The sequence below is a fragment of the Lissotriton vulgaris genome, chromosome 3_2, assembly GCF_964263255.1.
Source record: "Lissotriton vulgaris chromosome 3_2, aLisVul1.2, whole genome shotgun sequence".
Classification (NCBI taxonomy): Eukaryota; Metazoa; Chordata; class Amphibia; order Caudata; family Salamandridae; genus Lissotriton; species Lissotriton vulgaris.
The window spans coordinates 187,034,753-187,057,690 of NC_141690.1; the positions used below are offsets into that span (position 1 = coordinate 187,034,753).

Consider the following 22,938-nt stretch of genomic DNA (forward strand, 5'->3'; position numbering starts at 1 on the left):
TAATCACAGTGAAATATGCAACAACAAAAATGCATACAAAAGTAAATTAAAATAAGAACGCCATCAATGATTTCAGGAAAAGAAATTAAAGAAAATGAGATAAAATACTGAGTAAGTAAAATTCTTTTGAAGAGGGATGAAGGAAAGAGAAAATGAGACATGGGAACAAAAGGAAGGGGTCTAAACAATGCTGAAGCAATTCATGGAAAAGGTATACCCTCTTGTCACTTTCACTTAGATCAATGATGACAATAAAAACTGAGTGAATATAAAAAAAAAAAGTGTGGATTTTTCAAATGCCTCTAACCAAGGTAGTGGAATAAGATATATGTAAACTGGAGATAGGGAACAAACTTTTTTTCAAAATGTATCAGTTCGCCTTTAGAAGCATCCATGTGAAAAAATAAAGTAGACTTAAAATCTTATGGAATTATATATATGTTTAAATATGTAAAATTGTAAGACATCCACCTTGTGTTAGCCTGGACTATACATATCAGAGATGTAGTGTGTCAGGGGATACTTCTCTACACATAAGAGCTTTGTCAATCCCCACGACTGCTAAACAACCAATGCATCTCACCTGAGCCCTTCTCTCCCCAGGGCAGATACTGAGCTACAATGCAAGCAGTTGTGCTGTAAGGGACTCAGCCATGCCAGATGATAGCAACCAGAACCCATGGCACAGAAATCTATGCTGAGTGTTGTGCAGAAGCAAACCTCTCGGTGTTGTAGAATACAGATGATCCCAATTTGCCAATCAACTTAGAAGACTGCACCACAGCACTCCTTTTCCTGAAAGAATAGTATTGCACTACAACTCAATAGCAGAATCAGGATTCGGCTGGAAACCGGCACAGTACTGTTTTATTAGTCCAATCAAAATTAGCCATGCATGTGCCAAACTTCATGGGTTTAGTTTAATGGGGACTGTATGAGGATATCAAAAACATCATGAGCATGGCCTTACCAGATCTTTATAACAAGCAGTAAACGTACAGTTAGTACAAGCCCCAATGTTATAAACTACTGGTTTAAAAAGAATCTTAACAGATCCATTATTCCATGTGTTTAAAGAAGCAATAGTTACTTGTTTGTAAACAAAATATTAGGCATTCGAGGGATGGAAATGTAAAAGAATTGCCTGATTTTCTAAGAAAATGTTTATGTTTCAGAATTTAAAAAAGAAATGTTCCAAATTTTCTAAAAACCCCAACTGATAGACCATTCCTTTCCCCCTTCCATCCATTGTACCCATTATGTATCCAGGCCTAGTTCTACAAGGGGTGGGTAGGCAAGCCAGCAACGCTCTCCCCTGGGTAGGCCACAAGCCCACCCACGGCAATCCACAATTAGTGAAGGCTCTTCTTACATTTATTTCAATGATAGGAGGTCTGTGGGGCACACAATCACTTAGACTATGTAATAGCCAGCAATGACTATCTCTTTACAATATCAAAGTGGATAGGTGTGAAGTAAGCGGGGATGGTAAATGATGTGTGGTGCAGCGGCTAGGGTGCCAGACTCCGGCTACGGGGCTAACGGTTCGATCCCCGGCACCAGCGGCAGGTTAGCCCAGCAGCATGTGACTCTGGGCATGCTACATCTTTCAGATGGCCCCCAGCGCCGAGACATCTCGCCAGAGGTAGCTGTGCGCTTTACAAATGCTGGTTATTTCATTTACTCTATCATCGGCAAAAGAAGCAGAGGGTGTTGGGGGGCGGGGCGGGTCTACAAAAAGTCCCACAACAACAAAAGGCAGCATATAGCATCCCATTACAAGTTTAATGAGAGTGGATTAAAGTGAATATGTGGGTTTACTGTATTTCTCCGGCGAGGTCCTAAGTAAATTGTGAAATATGAAATGTTCACCAAACATCATATGCAACCCAATATACATGCAAGGGGCTATACGAAAGTTGGTCAACTTTAATCAAATTTCAATAGTTTAGCCAAAAAGGGATTTTGGATTCTCCAAGGAAAGGGGAATGTATACTCTGCTACAGTAGAATTATGGCACTGTTGAAATACTATATTTTCTAGATCAGTGCTTTCCAAACTTTTCAGAACCACAAGCTTCCTCGACTCACCTAGCTTTAATGGACATGAGACGGTCGATTTTTTAAATTTATGACAGTGCCATTTACAGACAGCACATTTTCCATTGGAATGGCAACTCAATTTGCACAGGTATTCAGTTTCACTGATAATACTATTTTGCACACAAATGACAATGAGTGGAAATTGTGCTTCAGTGAATATTTGCCATTTCTGCATCACCAAGTAGAGTGTCTTAATTTATTTTGATACTATTAAAATCTTTGGTTCTTTTAAACTTCAGAATTAAAAAAGAATGAGCTTCATTTTAGTGTTCCTAACTGATGATTCTGTACAGTTCATTTCTAGGTATTTACATTTTCTTGTTTGTTACAAAAAATTACATCCTACAACCTCGCCTTTCACACTCTCTGTACGCCAGTAAAATTGTCACATAATTTACTTTACACTTATTTCTCTAACTGCAAAGTAAGAAGAGTTTGTAAACACCAATCCTCGTGTTAACAAATAAGCAGCAATTTATCAGAAGACAGTCTGACAACATCGATCCCTGAAGCATAGCAAATGTGACAAGATAAATACAGAATTCAAGGTATCTATTTCTTGCTTGGCCTTTCATAACCACCTACCAAGAAATTGACTTGCGTTGAACCACAGTTTGGGAAACACCAATCTAGATTCTGGTTTGCAAGTGTGTGTGTGTGTATATGCAAAATTAAAGGCAGGCACCTACATATATTGTTCAAAGATTCGTTTTATTTTAATTTATTTTTTAAATTTCACAGCTTCACTAAGTGTTGAGCCTGTAGCAACGGGTACAGTTGCACTATAGCACAGATCCACAAACACACTTGTTAACATGCTCTGAAGCTGGAAGTTCCAGCGTTGTGTCAAGGAATTAGGGTCTCTTAAAAAAAAAAAAAAATTTAAAAAAGAAGAACAGTTGTGGATAAACGCCATCTATCTATACACATATACATATACATATACACAAAATGATGTCTATACACTGATTGTCCAACAGGACATTATTTATTAATGAAAAAGTAAAAGAAAAAAAAACATAAATGGGGACATATGTATCACAAAAACAGAAAAAAGCAAAAAGCTCAGGCAATACAAGAGGGTTTGGCCAGAAAAGATTGTGATTATTAGGCCACCATCAATTATTTGAGAGCACTCCAGCACACCGTAATAAAGGATATACATTTGTGTAAGAGTGCATAAAGTCGGCGACGTTTTGATCCCTTAAGTTAGATGCCGGGATCTTCTTCAGGACAGAGCAATGAGTGCCTGAGGCAATTGCCTGTCAACCGAGGTTCTTAGACTTAGCGAAATGTCAACCTGGATTGCTAAGTAAAAGTAGAAGCGATCATGTGATGAACCGCAGAGTAGTCCTACGTGGATGGTTAGCGCCCAGTACAATATGTTTTTGACACGAGGGGGGAAAAGATCATGATTGGTTCTGGGAGGCCAGCCCAGCTTAGTGCTGGTAGTCGGGCGTAAGAATAAGCTTCACAATAGAATCCAATTGCAAGGTGCAAGCCATGTGGTGTGAAGTGCCAACGTTGGCTAGGGCAGCCAGCAGCAGAGAAAGGAATGTATGCAGATTGTCATGAGGCAACTATTGAGTTCCCTGCAATCATTGAGGGTTGGTAGCCTAAATGACAGTCAAGAATACAAGTTCCGTCAGCCAGTTTTCCAGATGGCCTTTCAACCTCAGGGAATACAGTGGGGATAATACAAAACTATCTGGGACAAATGTATAAGTCTCATGCCCCAAGATCTGTAATGTAAATATGGGTTTAACGTATATTGTGAATGCACTGTTCAGCAGAGTTGTTTATAAATATTATCAGTACTTCATAATGTGTTATCTATAATGTACTGTTTAACACTTACTTTGAAACATTAAATGCTCACAAAAAAATATTACTACTACATGCGGCAATATACAAAACAGCCTTGTGACTTTCTCATTGGTTAAAATAGGTTATTTCAAGGGCTAATGTAATTTCTGTGAATTATGGGAAATAATTGATACTAGTATCTTTTCTAACTAAAATGGTTGTTTAAATCACTGCTGGAAAGAAAATCATGTTCCAAAAATATAATAAAAACACTGATTTTCTCCATTTACTGCGAGCTATAATACTGCAGCACCCCTGAGTTCACAGCTAGTGTACTTAAGAAATGTCCTGTAGTCAAAATGCCTATGCTTACGGTAATATCTGGGGATGGTATGGTCAGCAGTCGCAAGGCAGGTGCCCATGCTCTGTACTTTGCTCTGAGTACCCACTGGGGCCAGCGACTATCTGCGTCGAGTGGGAACTAGGCATGGCACGATCTGTATCCATGCCTTGTACTCACTACCCCCGGCTTACCTAACACATTGGCCACAGGGCAGATTCAATGTCCTTACCCATTAAACACAACACTACTAAGCAAGTGTAGCCTTTGCTTCTTGGACATGCCAAAAATGACTAACTAAAACAGCAGATCTCGGGTCCCCCTTGGTGATTTCTGCCCATTACCCAGTATAACTTCATGGTCCACTTGTTGTTCTTCTAAGCCCTCCCAGGCTCATAATGCAGGAACTGGGTGCAGTTCTTTGACAGATGTATCATTATACTGGTTAAGGCTCATCAAAAAAGGCATCGGGCTCTGTACCCAAGGAACGAATGGTAGGAATGGTAATGCTAGTATCTAATAATCCAAAAAGAATTGTGCCCCGTTAGATGCATGCAGTTTACAGCACTTACTGAAACCACCATCACGTTCAGACACCATCCTTCTTAACGCCATCTCCATTACACTTAAAAACACCAGTCACAGACTCGATGTAAAAACCTATCCAGGTTGACAACTCGTTTAAGTGTTTAGCCCTCTTGCTGCACCAAGTGACGTCACAGCCATTTTCTGAAGTACAATTGCAGAACTTAGCCCCATGTCCACCGCACCAATTTAAGACACATTCCCTCTGCCTGCAGCATTTGTTGTCAACCCCCAACCCCAAAATGATCCCTCACTTGTGCAGTATCCAAGTGAGCCCCCAACACTTACAACGGAATCAGAGTTCGCTAGAATTTATCGTTTGAAAATTCGACTTGCAGGCATATCGCTGTAAATGAAAATAATGACACGTTTCCTGATGAGAACCATGTCGATGGTTACATAATCTACTTCACGTTAATGGACGGTTCAAGTTGGACGAATAACTGCACAAAAAAGGGAGCACCTACTACAACACTTGTAATAACGGTTTTGCTTCCAACAACTCCACCGAAAGCAAGCACCCCGTCCTCCACAGGACCTAGGACAGCAACTTCCTCAAACTCCCACTACTCCCTCAACAACACACCCAAAAAATGCTTCTCCATCCAGAACTCACGGCACTACACAAACAAAAGATGACCGAAGAAGGAGCATTTCTGCAGACCAGTTGAGATGACAGCACCTCACCTCTCACGACATCCCTCCTAGGTGGTACTTCTCACACAAAAGCACACCGGACAACGCCTCTCCAAGGCAGGGGTGCACTTAAACTAAGGCACCAAGGTCCAATACAAAACCAGATAAACTGGCCTCCAGAAAGCAGTTCCCAGTCTGATCAGATCTGCTCTTTTCTGCCTTCCTGACCCTCCAGGTTCACCCAGTCTATTGCCATCTCACCCGAAGTGCCTCCTTCAGCCTCTGTACGTCCTTCTTTCAGTCTCCTGTGGGTATGCGCTTCCAAGTCTCCGCTCCCTCTACAGAAACCATTCAGTTGTCCCGTCTCTCCCTCCCCTGCCCCTTTCCCTAATGAAGGCTTACCTCTCCAGGATGCATACCGGCAGCGCTGGGACTACTGTGCTGCTGGCTGCGGACGACAGCCCCGGCCTTGCTACTGGTTCCAGTGCCTGCGCTGCCGCCGCCCCTCTTGTTCTTCCTGCGCTTGGCTCCTCGCTTAGCGTCTGCAGGGCTCATGATCAATGGCGGGGCGGGCGGGGAGGCTGGGATTCAGCCGGCTGGAGGAGACCGGACAGAAGAAGCTGTCAGCGCCCAAGGGTTCACGACAGGAACTTCCAGCCTCAACGCCAGAAGCAGAGTTGGACTTCAATATGGCGGACACAAGGGGGAAAAAGTGAGACCAGCTGACGTCTGGACGTTCACCTCAGGAACGTCATTACGCTTTCCTACACTCATAGACACAAAAGCAACTTGAGCCAATGTAACTGATCTGACGCCTACTTCAAAGAACGTCAGTATGACCTCCATCTTGAAATGTCTATGGTACTGTCTTGATACAGAGAAAGAGCACATTGCTTCAAAGCAAAATATATGCACATATATTTTTATAACTGGTGTTCTTTTTATTTTTATTTTTATATTTTTTTTAAATTCTATGCTTACATTTAGGTTAGCCGAATGTCTAAGATGTCTTTACATTTTTGGTTAACTATTTTCATTAAATTTCGCAACACTATTTTTGTATTATACAGAAAACGTTTTCGTATTTTTAAAAGTTTTTAAACTACATTATAGGTTCTCTTTAGCTGGAATTCAATATTTACCCTGTAAGTGACATTAGGAAATGGCTGCCTGAAAGGCTTACGTTCAAATGCGTGACACCAGGAGCGCCACAATCTATGTCCTACTTCTGTGTTTGAAATTCCGGGAATGCCGCAGGCCTCCCGGCAGCTTCTTTCACGCCCTTGTCATGACAGACTGAGAAGACACTACGCTTCCCGTCGTGCATCTTTAAGCATATTTACTTGAACTGCCCTGCAGTCTGTTTGCTGGCGATGCTGGGGGTTGTAGTTTTGTTTTGGTACTTTTACACAAGAAACTGTCGAACTTTTTGTTTTGTCAGCTGGTAAATAAAGCAGTGATGCTAAACACTGGGGCTGTCAAAGTATGAGGCTGTGCTTTCGCGAGAAGGGGCGGCTCCAGACACACTCTGTGTTTGAAGACTAGCTACGTCACCGGTGTTTATGAAAATGAACTACGAGAGCAGTGATTCGGGTTGGGTGATAATTAACCTACACGTTAGCGTGATTTTTATTAGTTATTTTAACTGTGATTTATTATCATGTTTCAGATGGCCACCTGCCCTGTAATTGAATGACATCGCTAGTATTTTTATGAACAGGCTTGCATAAAAATGGGAAAATAAACAAAAGTCATTATAGTTGAACAAAAATAAAAGAATAAAGAAAATATTTTAAAAGGTGTCATTTAATTCAGTTAAGCCAGTGTTAGGCAGGGCATAAAAACAGCAAATGGGCGTCTGTTTTTCAATGTGTCTCAGAAAGGGAATATTTATACGAAATTATTACGATTCAATCGATTCAGTAAGCTTTATTAGATTATTGCAAAACAATCATAAAAGCACATAAAACAGTGAAGTTAAATACAATTCATTACAAGTGGATAACAGTATCATAACTAAAATCTTTTTTTTAAAAAATATTTAAAAAAGTATACTCTTTCTAGCAGCAATTGATTTTAAGATATAAGTTTCAGTAAAAAACATATGTCCGGTTCATGTAATAAAAACAGCAAACTCATAGCAATATTAACAGATAAAGTACCGTGCTTTTTAAACAGGGGTTTAAGGAAAGCGATACAGAGGTGCAAATATAATTCGCATGTGAGGAGGAAATGCAGGGTGCTCTGTTTTGTGACGCCATCACAGGGGCATGGGGCAGTAGGATACTTTTTTGATACATGGAAATGCGACCAGATGATGTACAATACCTAATCTCATTCTAGTGAGAACATGACGGTGTGAGGTTCTGGTAACCGTTGTTAGGTATTGTTGGAAGTCTTCCGTATCCATATGTGTTGAATAAAACTTATAGGGTGTTAACTGCCCATTATTAGTTAGGCGATCACAGTTTTTCTTCCTCAAGTAAGTATATTTGAGTTCCCTCTTGGTGATTTCACTTGCACTGGTGGGGTTTGCCATGATATTAATTTTTAAAATATCCTTAAATGTTGATACTACATATTTAAGCCATGGGATCTTTAAACAATTGTCCAGGTGAAGGCAATCATTAATAATACTTCTATTGAAAGCAGTTTCTTCCGTCAGCCAAATCGATCTCCATACATTACAACAGTAGCAATTAACTGGAAAATTGCTATTGTAAATTTCATATATATGGATCTGGCATCTGGTGCCTCCATTCTATCAAGGTTGGGTTCAAACTCCCAAGTTGGTTTGATATCCAAGAACTTCTCAACCAAACTTTCCATATTTCTCTCCCGGAATATCCTGGAGACAACCTGCCAATATTTCTTCTTAACTATGGGTATCACAAGCTTAGATATAGAATCTGTCTTTTCCCTTAGTTCGGGGTAGCCCAAGTAAATAAAACCAAGACTTGATGTATCTGAGCCATGGTAATCTACAATTTGAGTACACTACACTTATCTTCTGAAGAGAGATCCTGTAAGGTTCCAATTGGGTACAAGACCACAGTCTTACCCAATGCTGAAGAGGTTTGAGGTTGGCAACGTAAACAGTATTTCTCAAACCACAGTTCAGTCTCAGAGGACCTGTTGGAGCATTATGGGCCATTCCAGAAAAAGGCCTAGCAATTTTATTTTCAACTTTTTCTAAATTGGTCAAGTTACAATAACCCCAAATCTCAGCGCCATATGGTGCTGCCCCTATGACTTTGCTCAATACATCTCAATATCCTCCTAAAGCATGAATGTACAGTCCAACCAACGCGTTTCGTTCTCCATCTGAGAACTTCATCAGGGCTTAGCCCCTTCGCTGCGGGGGTAATACCCCCGCTGTGCTGGGGGGGAGGGTGGCGCGCACAGCGCCCGCATGCTCATGACGAGCTCACCTCGTCATGAGGCACGGCGCTCCTGTGCTCATGACGAGCTGAGCTCGTCACAGGTGCACAGGCTCCCATGGAACGCTCAGCACAGCAGGGGAATGAGTATTCGATCTCCTTAAATTCAAAAGTGTCTAAAGACGGGGACATCAAAGTGTGACGGATATCTTTCCCATTTTGGTTGGACTGTAAAGAATTTGTTTTGAACATGAAATAAAGGAACTTTATTAAATCTACTCGGTGATCCTTGGACTTCTTTTCTTCGCGCATGCCCATACAATCATAGTTTGAAGGATCTGGAACACAGTGGCAACAATAGACGGTTGATGCCGGGGCTGTTTGCGTGGGATACTGGATTTCAGAACAGGCACGAGGTGCAGAACCATATAGTCAACCGTCTTCTCTGTATGTTTGTATCCTCCTAAAGCATCTATGCATTTTAAAGATCATAACTTTTGTCTTAGAGTTAATTTCCAACCAACGTATTTTTAAAAAATCTGGCTAAATGATCAAGCAAATTTTGAATCCCCATGGGGCTCATAGAAATTATCGAAGTGTCATCAGCAAAGAGTAAGGGGGGACTTTTTCTTTTGTGTTATTAGTGGAATCATTTTGGCAATCATGAAGAAAGCCTATCACACCATTAAGAGAGTAAGTAACGTTGCAGCAAGTACACAGCCCTGATGGACTCCTCCTTCTATTTTAATTGGTTCAGTCAATTTGCCATTCCTCCCCCCATTGTACCTGAGTGTGATTTCCATTGGGTAGTCTAAATAATATATTAAGAAGTTTGATCAGCATACCCATGTCTCTGAGCACAACCCATAATTTACCTGAGCACCTCCCACAATTTTCCTTGGGGAACTAGATCAAAGACTGCTCTCAAGTCAACAAAAACTATATAAAGATGACCCTGCTTCAAACATACTTCTTTTTTAGATCAACATAAAAAAAGGAGAACCTGATCTATGGTACTAGCTTCAACTCTAAATCCCGCCCATAAATGGGCTAAAACGTGGCAATCCTGTAACCAGCCCTGCACCTTATCTAGAACTTGTTTTTAAACATCCCCATCCCCCTCACCTCTCTTTTTTTCTGCAAATTATGTTCCCTAATTATCTCATTGGTCTAGGCGGGTCAACAACCAAGAGTTGCCTACGATATCCTTACTCTACCCATGTCTGCCGGTGGAATGGGCGTGCCTGACTTCAAGCTTTATGCCCTGTGCACCCAGGCCAGTTTCCTGCATTTTTGGATCCACCCCTCCCCTTATCAGCCTCACGTCGCCGTTGAGACGGATGTAGCTTCTCCCTGGACTTTGTTCACATGTTTGTTTGCGCCCGCGGTGCGCCCCCGGGCCGAGGTTGACACGGTCGAGACGCTTCGATGGGCCTGGTCAGGCCTGCGTCGACTGTCTGGCATCCCCTTGCTCTTTGCTAACTCCGTGCCCATAGTTAACCACTCGGATTTTCCTTCACTTCAGGCCTCCAGCATGTCCAGGCATGTGGCGCGCTTGGGCCTGAGGACGTTGGCGGACCTCTATCCTGAGAACACCTTCTTTACGCTCCCTGATGCATCGGGGCCACAGGACACGCTCCGATTTTACCAGCTGCGGGCCACGTGCCGGAAGCTGCATTCCACTTTCCCTCAACCCCCAGCCAACATGACGGCTCTGGATCTCATCTATACCTCCTCGTCCCCACACAAATTAGTCACCAAACTATACGCCCTCACTCTAGTGTTTTCCCCCATCTCCTCTGATCGTGCTCTGGAGGCATCAGGTGATGATCTTGGCACCGACATCTCGCCAGCTGACTGGATCTATTGCTGTAATCAGACGAAGAAGCTGTCACCAAACTACCGACTTCGTTTGATCCATTTCAAGTACTTGCATAGGCTTTACCGTACCTCGGTGCAGCTCCATAGGCTCGGGCTCACTCCCAGAGACAATTGTGCTCCTGTGGTGGATTTTGCTCATCTTGCTTGGCTTTGCCCTAGGGTCTCTGAGTTCTGGAGGGCGGTGTGTTCTGCCATTTCTGACATTACCGGCATGATAGTGCACCCCTATCCACCTCTGCCTTCTCAGGTTTGTCAAGTTCTGCCCTGACGCCTCCCACCGCCTTATCGCGATGTTGCTGGTCCTTGCTAGGCGAAGTGTGGTAAATAAAATTTACCGGACCATTTTTCATGCATTAAATAAACAAGAGGGATAGCTCAATCAAATGAGAGGCAGAGTCCGTGGTATCTGAGTCATACGGGCTTTAATGGGATACCTCGAGGCAGGGGACATCGGGTTCCATCACCACTAAGGTTCAGGAAGGGACAATCTCATAGTTTATTAACATCACACCATATATATAGTAAAACAGTATAATTGCATTGAATACAGTAGGCGTGACAAGTGAAAAGTAAAAGATAAGAACACATGTGCGTAGCAGGAGGCGTGTAAGAAGGGCGTACACGTGGGCGTGCACTTGACTTGTCAGAGAAACGTCACAAGAAACGTCATAAGTGGGTGGATGTGTAGGAGGATTCTGCAGGGTCAGCAGAAACTTATGACCTGGATGCGCGCGCAGCTGGCATGACGTGTAACTGGGGAGAGCTGGGGGCTTTGACTTTAGTTCTAGTAGAAGAGTCTCGATGTCTGGGATGTCAGGACGACCTATACCTATAACCTATCTGATATCTTATGTTTGGAGGATGTAGTGTCTGGAGTGAAAGGTCTCTCGGGCATGGGCCATACATTACTGAATGCTAGGGAGTGCATACGTGTCTTGGTACAATGCGCGGGGGCCATGGGCCTACCATGGTAACGGGTGCTGTAAATTACTTGCATGGAGACAGGAAGGCAGGGCCCTTTACTCTGCAGCCGGGAATATGTTTACCTATTTCACTAGACTGGAATGTGTTTTCGAGGAGGCTGAGCAGATAACTTGTAGGCAAAATACGGTCTTGGCAGGCAGGCAGGCCAGGCCGAGCCGGGCACCGCTTCGCTGGGCAGGAAGTAAGGCAGAGGTCAGGGATGCATACCAGAACGGCAGCTTTCAGAAACAGAAGAGACTTCGGAGCCTCAATTCAGGGCCTATCTCGGCAGAGCCAGGAAAAACATGGCTTCGCGTTAAAAGTGCACCATGTAAAGACGTTGGCAACATAGGTTTAGAAACCAGATTAATGTTGCTTTCTTGGAGAACTTGGTAGATAACATGTTAACGTTGGACGCAAATGCATTTGCGTCTTCATTTTCGGCCATGGAGGGAAAATGCACGGAGGTCATGCATGTCACTTGTCACGCCTACTGTATTCAATGCAATTATACTGTTTTACTATATATATTGTGTGATGTTAATAAACTATGAGATTGTCCCTTCCTGAACCTTAGTGGTGATGGAACCCGATGTCCCCTGCCTCGAGGTATCCCATTAAAGCCTGTATGACTCAGATACCACGGACTCTGCCTCTCATTTGATTGAGCTATCCCTCTTGTTTATTTAATGCATGAAAAATGGTCCGGTATATTTTATTTACCACATAATCTGGCGCCCGAATAGGGACCCCCCCTTCCCCACTCGCCGGCGATGTTACGCAGGCCTTGACCCCTTCTACAGCCGCGACGGACACTGCGCGCATCCGCAGGATTTCCTGCTATCTCCCTCGGGCCCACGGAGGAGACGGAGACTGCAGTCCGGCATCCAGACGAGGCGGTGAGGAATGCGGAGGATCCCGACCAGAGCCCCAAGTCGAGAGAGCAAGGTCCGAGGTATCCAGAGGCCCACCTGTTCCGAATCGCATGCGTAGGAAGTCGCAGTCTGACGCGGTCCAGTCCAGTCCAGTTTCCGAGGCCTTCAGTTTCTGCTTCCCGGTGAGTACCATTGCTGGGAACGCATCTAGGCGGGTTCATTAATTTGGTGCCCGGTCAAGACAGGTCTGGGTACACAGACCTGGTCCGGACGTGTTCACTTAGGTGAGCGCGGTATGACGTGTCTCTTAATGGGACCGGTACTGTCTGTACTGTTTTAGCAGTGCATCTAGTAATCTAGTGATCCAGTATTCCAGTATCGTTTCTCGGGATTTGTGTTTTCTATGTTCCAGGTAATATCAGTCTGAAATGTTTTAAATGTGTTTAATGTCGTAGTATGAATGATTGTTTGCTATTCATTACTGTGTTCATTGTGTTCGCGTTCAAGTCAGATAGGAACTAGGAAAGGGATACTCGAAGAAGCAGTTCCCGTCCCGCCTAGGTACACTCCTGGACATTTTATGTACCATAAGCATGGCTTAGATGCCATACTGTACCTAGATTTGTGGGTGGACTATACTAAGGATCTGGAAGAAAAGTATAGATGGCCTGTCTCAGGGACATGGGATGCTGATTGCATCATGAGAGTAGAAGAAGCACTATGGAAAAAGAAAGCCAGACAATCCCAGAAAGATGCCATAGAATTATGGCGTAAAGAAGCGCATAGGAGAACAGAGAAAGAAATCAGAAAAGCGGAAAAGAGTAGAGAAGAATCTGAAAAAGCCAAAGAAAGAGAGTTACTAGAAGAAGGAGAACGAGTCAGATTAGAACAATTAGACCGTCAAAGAAATGCCCTTATTACAGGCATGTATCCTGTTCTTGCCGAGGGCCTGCCCAGGGCGACCCCGGAAGTACCCTGTAATTTACCGCCACCATTGGTCCCGACTAAACTCCGTCACAAACAGACCGCAGCGGATATTTTCCTTTCTTCCTATTTAGATGATGTAGCTCCAGCATATACCAATGTACGCGTACCACCTGCTAATAATGTACAGCAGCCTATTCAGCCTGTTCAGAACGTACATCAGCCTGTTCAAGATACGTTACCACTTCCTCAAGGCTCGACTTCTCCACCCATTGTCACTTCCCATCCTGTCACTACTGTCACTACTACTGCTACTGTTCCTCCTGCTATCGCTCCTACTAATCCTTTTTCTACACTTGCAACTCAGGGTCTGCCTACATTACCTGCACCTACTTTTCATGCTATGACACCCGTAGTATCAACACATCTAGTTGATGGTTACGCTTCCGCTTCAGGAGGCGCCGTAGGAGGTCAGCCTATCACCCCGCCTCAAGTAAAACGATTGACACTCAGAGAAATAGCATTACAGCGTACGCCCAAAGCAGCGACTTTCCAATCCCTCAGACAGTACATTACAGATTGTAGATATGATTCAGTACCTGGCGAAGAAGACATGATGTTATATTCGTTACGTCTACGACGTGTTACGAACTATTTGAGTCTTTTACCAGAAATGACTAACCATCTAGACAATATATATCATTTTATTAGAACAGGAGAGAGACCAGAATGCATTCGCGAGGCCATGGCACATCAAAAGGTTGAGACACAAAGTATGATCTTACGGTTCCTGATAAATTGTTTGATAAGGGAACGAGATCGGCCAAGTACAAGCAAAGAGGAGATGGACGTACTGATAAATTGGAGTAACAATATAGCTGATGGTAAACATGATAAACAAAATTGCATTGAAGCCATGTACAGAAAGATCCGTAAAGAAATAATGACAATACGTGGAAGAGAAAAGGCGGCTAGAGGAGCCGAGACAGACAAGAATGAAACCTCAGAGGAGGATGATGACGATACTGTAGAAGTCACAGATAGAATAGCGTACGTAGGTAGAGCAAGACTCCCTAAACCGTATTCTTTTGACAGACCTTTTGACAGACCCATTCGTCTAGAAAGCAAGAAATGTTTCCTTTCTCCCATACCAGAACAATGTTCTCTTGAACATGTATTCCAAGGCACCGATAAAATACTGAAAGAAAGAATAGGTTACAGTGAACTTAGTACTATGCATGATCAGGAACTAGCACGATCAGCAGTCCAATGGGCTGGAAATGATGATATATATAAAGATGATTCAGTAGCGCAGATGTTTTTGAGTCTTACCCCAGACGAACAGCGTTTGGCGGGTATGTACATGATCCAGCATCTCATTACACTATTTAAAAGTCAACATTCTGATCCAGGTCCCCTATATAATATACTGGAAGAATTACTCCTAAAAAGATGGAGAGGCCTAGGTACCGATTTAATTAATATCATTCTAGAACACCGTCACAAATACAGAACTTTCCTAACTCCACATTTTGTTTCTGTCCCACCCCCAGTAAGGAAACCATTTTATATAGACAGACAGAATCCCTTGCGAGAAGTACATCCCGTCCTGAACACAGGAGGTGAGCTCCAACGAGTATTCGTATACACCCCCCTGACCAAAATGGAATTATTGGAAATGAAGAAATTAGTGCCCTGTCATGATAAAGACCCAAGTCAAGTCATAAAATTTGTATAGCGCACTACATACACAGAGGGTTTCAAGGCGCTTAGGAGGGGAGGAGGATTATTTGTCAAATATCCACGTTTTAAGCTGCTTTCTGAACGCTAGGTGGTTCTGGGTGAGGCGAAGGTGAGCGGGGAGTGAGTTCCATGTCTTAGCAGCCAGGTATGAAAAGGATCTGCCTCCCATGGTGGTCTTGTTAATGCGAGGTACCGTGGCGAGGGCTTGGCCGGAAGAACGTAGTTGGCGGGAAGGGGTGTAGAAGGACAGTCGAGAGTTGAGGCAATCTGGTCCGATGTCGTAGAGTGATTTGTGTGCGTGGTTAAGCAAACGGAAAGTGATCCTCTTATTGACGGGTAGCCAGTGGAGGTCTTTAAGGTGACCAGTGATGTGTTCGTTGCGTGGGATGTCTAATATGAGCCTGGCTGAGGCGTTTTGGATTCGTTGGAGTTTCTTCTGGAGTTTAGCGGTGGTGCCTGCGTAGAGGGTGTTTCCGTAGTCCAGTCGGCTCGTGACCAGAGCGTGGGTGACTGTTTTCCTTGTTTCTGAGGGGATCCAGCGAAATGTTTTTCTGAGCATGCGAAGAATGTTGAAGCAGGAAGAGGATACGGCGCTGACTTGTCTGTTCATTGAGAGTGAAGAATCCAGGATGACGCCAAGGTTCCGTGCGTGGTCTGTCGGGATGGGTGCTTTTCCAAGGGCTTCCGGCCACCAAGTGTCGTCCCATGCAGAGGGGGATGTACCTAAGATGAGGACTTCTGTTTTGTCTGAATTCAGTTTCAGACGGCTTTGTTTCATCCATTCAGCAACTTCTTTCATTCCTTCGTGTAGGTTAGTTTTGGCGGTGCTGGGGTCATTGGTGAGAGAAAGGATCAGTTGGGTGTCGTCCGCGTAAGAGATGATGTTAAGGTTGTGTTGGCGTGCGATGGCCGGGAGGGGGCTCATGTATACGTTGAAGAGGGTGGGACTGAGTGAGGATCCTTGGGGTACGCCGCAAATGACTTCAGAGGCCTCGGACTTGAATGGAGGAAGGCGGACTCTCTGGGTTCTTCCGGTGAGGAACGAGGTGATCCATTCAAGTGCTTTTCCTTGAATTCCGATGTTATTGAGGCGTTGTAGAAGGGTGCTGTGGCAGACTGTATCGAAAGCTGCCGAGAGATCGAGGAGGATGAGGGCGACTGTGTCTCCATTGTCCAGTAGAGTTCGAATGTCGTCTGTTGCTGCGATGAGGGCGGTCTCAGTGCTGTGTTTTGCTCGGAAGCCAGATTGTGAGGGGTCGAGGGATTTGTTGGCTTCGAGGAAGGCGGCGAGCTGGTTGTTGACGGCTTTCTCGATGACTTTGGCCGGGAATGGAAGAAGCGAGATGGGGCGGTAAGTTTTGAGTTCGGTGGGGTCCGCTGTTGGTTTTTTCAGAAGGGCGGTGAGTTCAGCGTGTTTCCAGTCTTCAGGGAAGGTAGCGGAGTTGAAGGAGCAGTTGATGACGTTTCGGAGGTGCGGTGCTATGACGGAGTCTGCTTTGTTGAAGATGTGGTGAGGGCATGGGTCTGTGGGGGATCCTGAGTGGATGGAGTTCATCAGGCGGATGGTGTCCTCAGTGGAGATTGGGTTCCAAGCGTTAAGGGTGTTCGCGGGGGGAAGAGGGTCGGCAGATGGTAGGGTGGGTTGGTTTCCGGGTTGGTTGTCAAAGCTCTTGTGGATGTCTGCAATCTTGTGGAAAAAAGAGGCTAGGGAGTCGCAGAGGGTTTGAGAGGGGGTGATGTCGTTGGAGTTGGCTGAGGGATTGGAAAGTTCCTTGACGATGTTGAAAAGTTCCTTGCTGTTGTGGGCGTTGTTGTCAAGTCGATCCTTGAATGCTGTTTTCTTGGCTTTTCGGATCAGTTGGTGGTGAGTGCGGGTGGCGCTTTTGAAGGCGTCCTTGGTGCTGGTGGTTGGGTCTTTTTTCCAGGCCTTTTCGAGGGAGCGGCAGAGTTTCTTGGACTTCTTGAGATCGTCGTTGAACCATGAGGCCTTCTTGATGCCAGGTTTGCTTTGGCGTTTTTTCAGTGGAGCTAAGGTGTCGGCGGTGTTGGATAACCATAGGGTGAGGTTGGCGGCGGCTTCGTTGGCGTTAGAAGAGATGGCTGGGGAGTTTCGAAGGAGCGATGCGGAGATTTGGTCCGTGGTGATTTTCTTCCAGTTTCTTTGCAGGATAGGTTGAGAGTGGTTGATGGGTATCGGCTTGTTGTAGGTGAAGTGAACGCAGCTGTGGTCGGTCCAGAGGAGATCCGTAGTGTGGCTGAAGGAGACATGATTGCTGGATGTGAAGATGGGGTCGAGTGTGTGACCTGCGATGTGGGTAGGGGAAGTGACTAGTTGTTTAAGTCCTAGGTTGGCGAGGTTGTCCAAGAGGGTGATGGTGTTGCGGTCGTTAATCTTTTCAAGGTGAAAGTTGAGGTCTCCCAGAAGGATGTAGTCTTTGGAGGGGAGCGCGTGTGGAGTGACGAAGTCCGCGATGTCTTCACTGAATTTTGCGCGGGGTCCTGGTGGTCTGTAGAGGAGGGTGCCTCTGAGTGTGGTCTTGGGGTCGATGTGGATCTGGAAATGAAGGTGTTCGGAGTTGGCGAGGTTGGCGTCAGAGCTGGTTGAGATGCGGATTGATTTCTTATGGACGATAGCGATTCCTCCTCCTGTGTGGCTGGTACGGTCTTTGCGGGTGATTTTGTAGTCTTCAGGGATGGCAATGGTAATGTCTGGTGCGGAAGAAGCATTCATCCATGTTTCTGTAAGGAAGGCAATGTCTGGAGAAATGGTGTCTAGTAGATTCCATAGGTCAATGGCGTGCCTGTGGACAGATCGGGTGTTGAGAAGGATGCATTGTAGGTGGTTGGGTTCTAGAGCCCGTGGTGTGGTCGTGGCGGAGATGTTGTCGGTGCCGTTGAATCTGCAGGAGTAGCAGGAGAAAGGTCCATGGGTGTGTCCAGGAGCAGCTTGGACGCAGTTGGGGGCGCGGCCGGGGTTTAGGGCTAGGAGGGAGGCGGCATCATAGGTAATGCGGGGGGGCTGGGGAGCGCGAGGGGCATGGGGTCTGGCGCTGGGCGCGGTCCAGGCGCGGACGGGCGTAGACGGGCTTACCTTTGGCGTGTACGTAGCGCGTGGACGCTGCGCGTGGGGGCATTGGCCATAAATGGATGGTGGAGGGGGCGGAGCGTGGGAGGGGTAGCTGGGAGGCGTTAGCGAAGTGGGAGGGACGGTCTGCAGGCACAACAAAATGGAGGGCACAAATGCAACAGCAGGACGCTATGGGAGGTCAGGCAACAAGTAAATAAACACCAACGAGGATTCCAGCAGCAGCGCTAATCACATATGTCAACAAACGCGATACTTGAGCCCAGAAATGGTAATCGGCAGCCAGCAGCGCGATGCTCGTAGGAAATGAATGAATGAGATTAAATGGCTACGCAAATGCGGAGCGCTACGCAGGGAGCTAAAAGACATGTTACTCATGGGAGATTACACGTATCCCGATATTCTTAAAATGTTAAAGGTATTGTTGCCGGCTGGTATTTACGAAAAACTTAAAGAGAAGGAATGGGAGGTGGGAGATAAAAAGATTGACTGGACAGTATTAGGAAACGAAGAAAACACACGAGTCCCAGGTGTTGGTCTTGGAGAACATGCTAAAGCATTACCAGGATTATTAGTACAAGTCTTGCCTAGATTATTGACAATTAAAAAGGAAGACTGGGATGCGATCTCAGCCTGCAAACAGAAACAAGATGAAGACACTAGTGATTTTTATTCCAGATTTGAGAAATGTTTCATTATTAATAGTGGCCTGAAAACAAGTAGCGAATCATATCCACATCTGTTCGTGACTAAATTAGTCGAGAATTCCTTACCACAAGTTAATAACCGAGTATTGAAAGTCGAAAGTACATGGCAAGCAAATACCCCTTCCCAAATGTTACAAATGTTACAGTACCACCAAAACCGAATTAGAGAGGAACACGACCATGAACAGAGACGTATGAAAGATACGAAAATGAAAGTACTAGTTGCCCAGTCCGTCCCAGCAGACAGCCAGAATAGGGGTACGACACAGACTAGTCCTTCTGCAGCTCCTGTTAAAGGGAATTGCAACTACTGTAAACAGCCAGGTCACTACATCAACGAATGTCTGGTTCTGAAACACAATATTGCTACAGGAAGGACGAAAGAAAGACCGCGTCCTCCTAGACAAGAACACGTTCCACAGCATATTCCACAGAATACGCAACATCCCCAGAATACACAGCAAACAGTAGCTGTACCGCAACCCCAACCCATTGCTGCCATGCAACATGTCACACAGCAAATGTACCAGTATGCACAGTCATATTACCCCGATTATCAACAGTATACATGAAACAGCCTAGAGAGGGAGGTTGGCTTGCCTCTTATCGAGGTTCCTGTAGATCAAGATGGTCCCTATGTACATAGTCAGGTATTAGGGAAAGACAGAAAAATTTTGATTGATACAGGGGCGAGCAGAACTACCATTAGTCATGACGAGGTTCCAGGGGTGCCCCTCTCAGGCTCACAGAATGTTTCCCTGGGTTTTTCAGGAAAGCCTATTGTTAACGAAGTGTCAAAGCCAGTTTCCCTAGAAGTTGGTCCGTTATCCCGTACTACAGACTTGTTACTTACGAAAGCATGTCCAGAAAATCTGCTTGGTATTAAAACATTGAAAGCACTGGGAGCAGTGATATGTTGTTCTCCGGAAGGAGTGAGATTGTTTTTGCGTGACTTCAAAGGTCATTATGTGTTGAGAGATTTTGATCCGAGATTGCAGAATGTACCACAGCATTTATGGGCACAAGGTCCAACTGATGTAGGTTGTATGCACATTACACCCTATCGTGTCACTCTCAAACAAGGTGTTATTCTGCCCCGAATCCGACAATACAAATTGCCACCTGAGGCTGTAGCAGCCTTACTGAAAATTATTGACGAGCTCATTGCTCAAGGAGTAGTTGTAGAAACTGACTCCAATGTATGTAATTCTCCAATCATTCCGATTCTTAAACGAACTGACCCGAATGCACCTCCAGTCTACAGACTGGTGATCGACCTTCGAGAACTCAATAAATGCATCATACCACAGTACCCAGTAGTGTCAGATATCTCCTCCCTATTGACTGCCATTGATTCCGAAGCTGCGTTTTTCACCGTAATTGATCTGAAAAACGCCTTCTTTAGTGTCCCCATTCATCCGGAAAGCCAGTACCTTTTCGGATTCTGTTTAAATGGCCGAAGCTTCAAATTTGCACGTGCACCTCAAGGGTTCACGGAAAGTCCTAGTATTTACAGTCAAGCCTTGAAACGACAACTAGACAATATTCACATGCCTACTGACACTGCTCTGCTGCAATATGTCGATGACTTGTTGATTACCGCACGGACCGAACGTGAGTGCGAACGCGCTTCACTGACAGTCTTGTATTTTCTGGCCGAAAAGGGGCATAAAGTATCCCCTTCGAAGCTCCAATTCTGTGCCCAGCAAGTGGTATACCTAGGTCACTTGCTGTCCAAGAGGGGGAGACAGCTAACACCAGACCGCATCCGGTTAATTGCACATCTGCCACAGCCCAAGACACAAAAGGAAGTACGGGCCTTCATTGGCCTTACCTCTTACTGTAGACAATGGATCCCTCAGTATGCATATCTTGCCAAACCACTCATACAGTTGACAACACAGGAGGCAGCGACTTCGACTGTCCTCCCTTGGACTCAGGAACATACACAAGCTTTTGACGAATTGAAGAAAGCCCTATGTCAAGCACCTGTTTTAGCGACCCCATGTTACAGCAAACCTTTTACACTTTTTGTCACAGAACGTGATGGCACAGCATTATCTGTCCTCACACAAGATCAAGCAGGAAAACACAAGCCTTGTGCTTATTTTTCTAGTACATTGGATCCAGTAGCCCAGGCCTTGCCTGCGTGCTTAAAATCAGTTGCAGCGACAGCTCTAGCTATCAGACAAAGCGACTCGATACTGTTAGGACATCCCCTGACAGTACAAGTTCCACACTCCGTGGAAGTTCTTCTAAACCGAACCCAGACTCAGCACTTGACCATAGCACGACTGACAGGTTACGAACTGACACTGTTCCAGCCACACATAGAAATCAGACGTTGCAACATACTCAACCCTGCTACACTGTTACCCTCAAGTACAACAGATCCGACACCACATGACTGTGTAGAAGTCATTAATACCGTGACAAAGCCCAGACAAGACTTGACAGACATTGCATTGTCCGACCCAGACCTGACACTTTACATGGATGGTTCGTGTATGAGAACAAACACAGGAGAGTTAGTGGCCGCATATGCAGTGACCACTGAAACTGACGTCATAGAAACCCATTGTATTGACACATTATCTGCTCAAGCAGCAGAGCTCATTGCTCTGACTCAAGCCTGTATACTAGCCAAGAACAAGAAAGTTAACATATACACAGACTTACAGTATGCATTTGGAGTCGTTCACGACTTCGGTGTTCTCTGGCAAGAAAGAGGTTTTTTAACTTCTCACGGTGCCAAGATACAACACGGTCCCCTCATTCAAGCTCTGTTAGAAGCAATACATTTGCCTACAGCCATTGCCATTATGAAGTGCAAAGCACATACTAAAATTACTGACACTATTTCCCAGGGTAACGACCTGGCAGATCGAACAGCTAAACTCACAGCTCAGACCCAAAATGACATACCGACTGACACGACAAAGACTGAAGTAAATTCACTGACACATTGCATGACAGTTAAGGATGACACAGGAAACGTAATAGACATACAGACACATGCTACTCCAGATGAAATCAAGAAATGGACTGAACTAGGAGGGATCCAGACAGATCAGGGATGGTTGACGAAGGGAAGAGCCACATGGTTCCTCCCCGACTCCATGGTTCAAGTTATCATTAACACAGCACATAGTCCAGCACACTTAGGAGAGAAAGCCATTTTAGACAGCATTCAGAATCTTTGGTTCAACAAGCATTTACGTGCAGCAGCGAAACAGAGAGTACGTACCTGTATGATCTGTTGTCAGTTCAATCCAGGCAAAGGCATTCCCGTGGAACAAGGTGGATTTCATCCTCCTGACCACCCTTTTGAAGTCCTCCAGATGGATTATATCCAGATGGACAGATGTAGAGGATTCAAGTATGTCCTCGTAGTTGTATGTGCCCTTTCCCGATGGACATAAGCATATCCAGTCCCAGATTACACTGCCGCGACCACTGCCAAGCAGTTGGTTCGTGAATTTTTCCCACGATACGGTTTGCCTCGTGTCGTGTACTCTGATAATGGACAGCCATTCTCTACCGAGCTTATGAAACAGGTATCACTCCTGTTAGGTTACCAGTGGAAATTCCATTGTGTACGACACCCCGAAGCAGCAGGTCTCGTTGAGAAACATAATCAGACTCTGAAAACACGCTTAGCCAAAGTCTGTGCAGAAAAAGGTGTAGATTGGATAGTAGCCCTGCCGGTTGCCCTCTTTTACATGGGAATGGTAGCCCATTCTAGAACTGGTTTGTCACCTTATGAAATCATTTTCGGTCGTCCCCCAAATATGTGGGGTACGCCTATGCCAAGAAAGATCACTGGTGTTGAAAGTACTATGCTGACAGATTACTTGGCTTCCTTGATGTCTGCACTACAATCTTGTCGTTCACAGGTCGCGGCTGCCTTC

General features: G+C 45.0%; 1 protein-coding gene across 3 annotated transcripts in view; it reads right to left on the reverse strand.

Annotated features, from left to right (window-relative positions):
* FAM193A (family with sequence similarity 193 member A) overlaps positions 1–6,202 on the reverse strand; it is a 577,965-nt gene extending 571,763 nt beyond the window's left edge. For all 3 annotated transcript variants that reach the window (XM_086964186.1, XM_086964185.1, XM_086964184.1), the window contains exon 1: positions 5,872–6,202. In XM_086964186.1, the coding sequence (XP_086820312.1) occupies positions 5,872–6,024 (153 nt within the window). In that variant the 5' untranslated portion in view covers positions 6,025–6,202. The remainder of the gene's footprint in view (positions 1–5,871) is intronic.
* Positions 6,203–22,938: the final 16,736 nt, after the last annotated feature.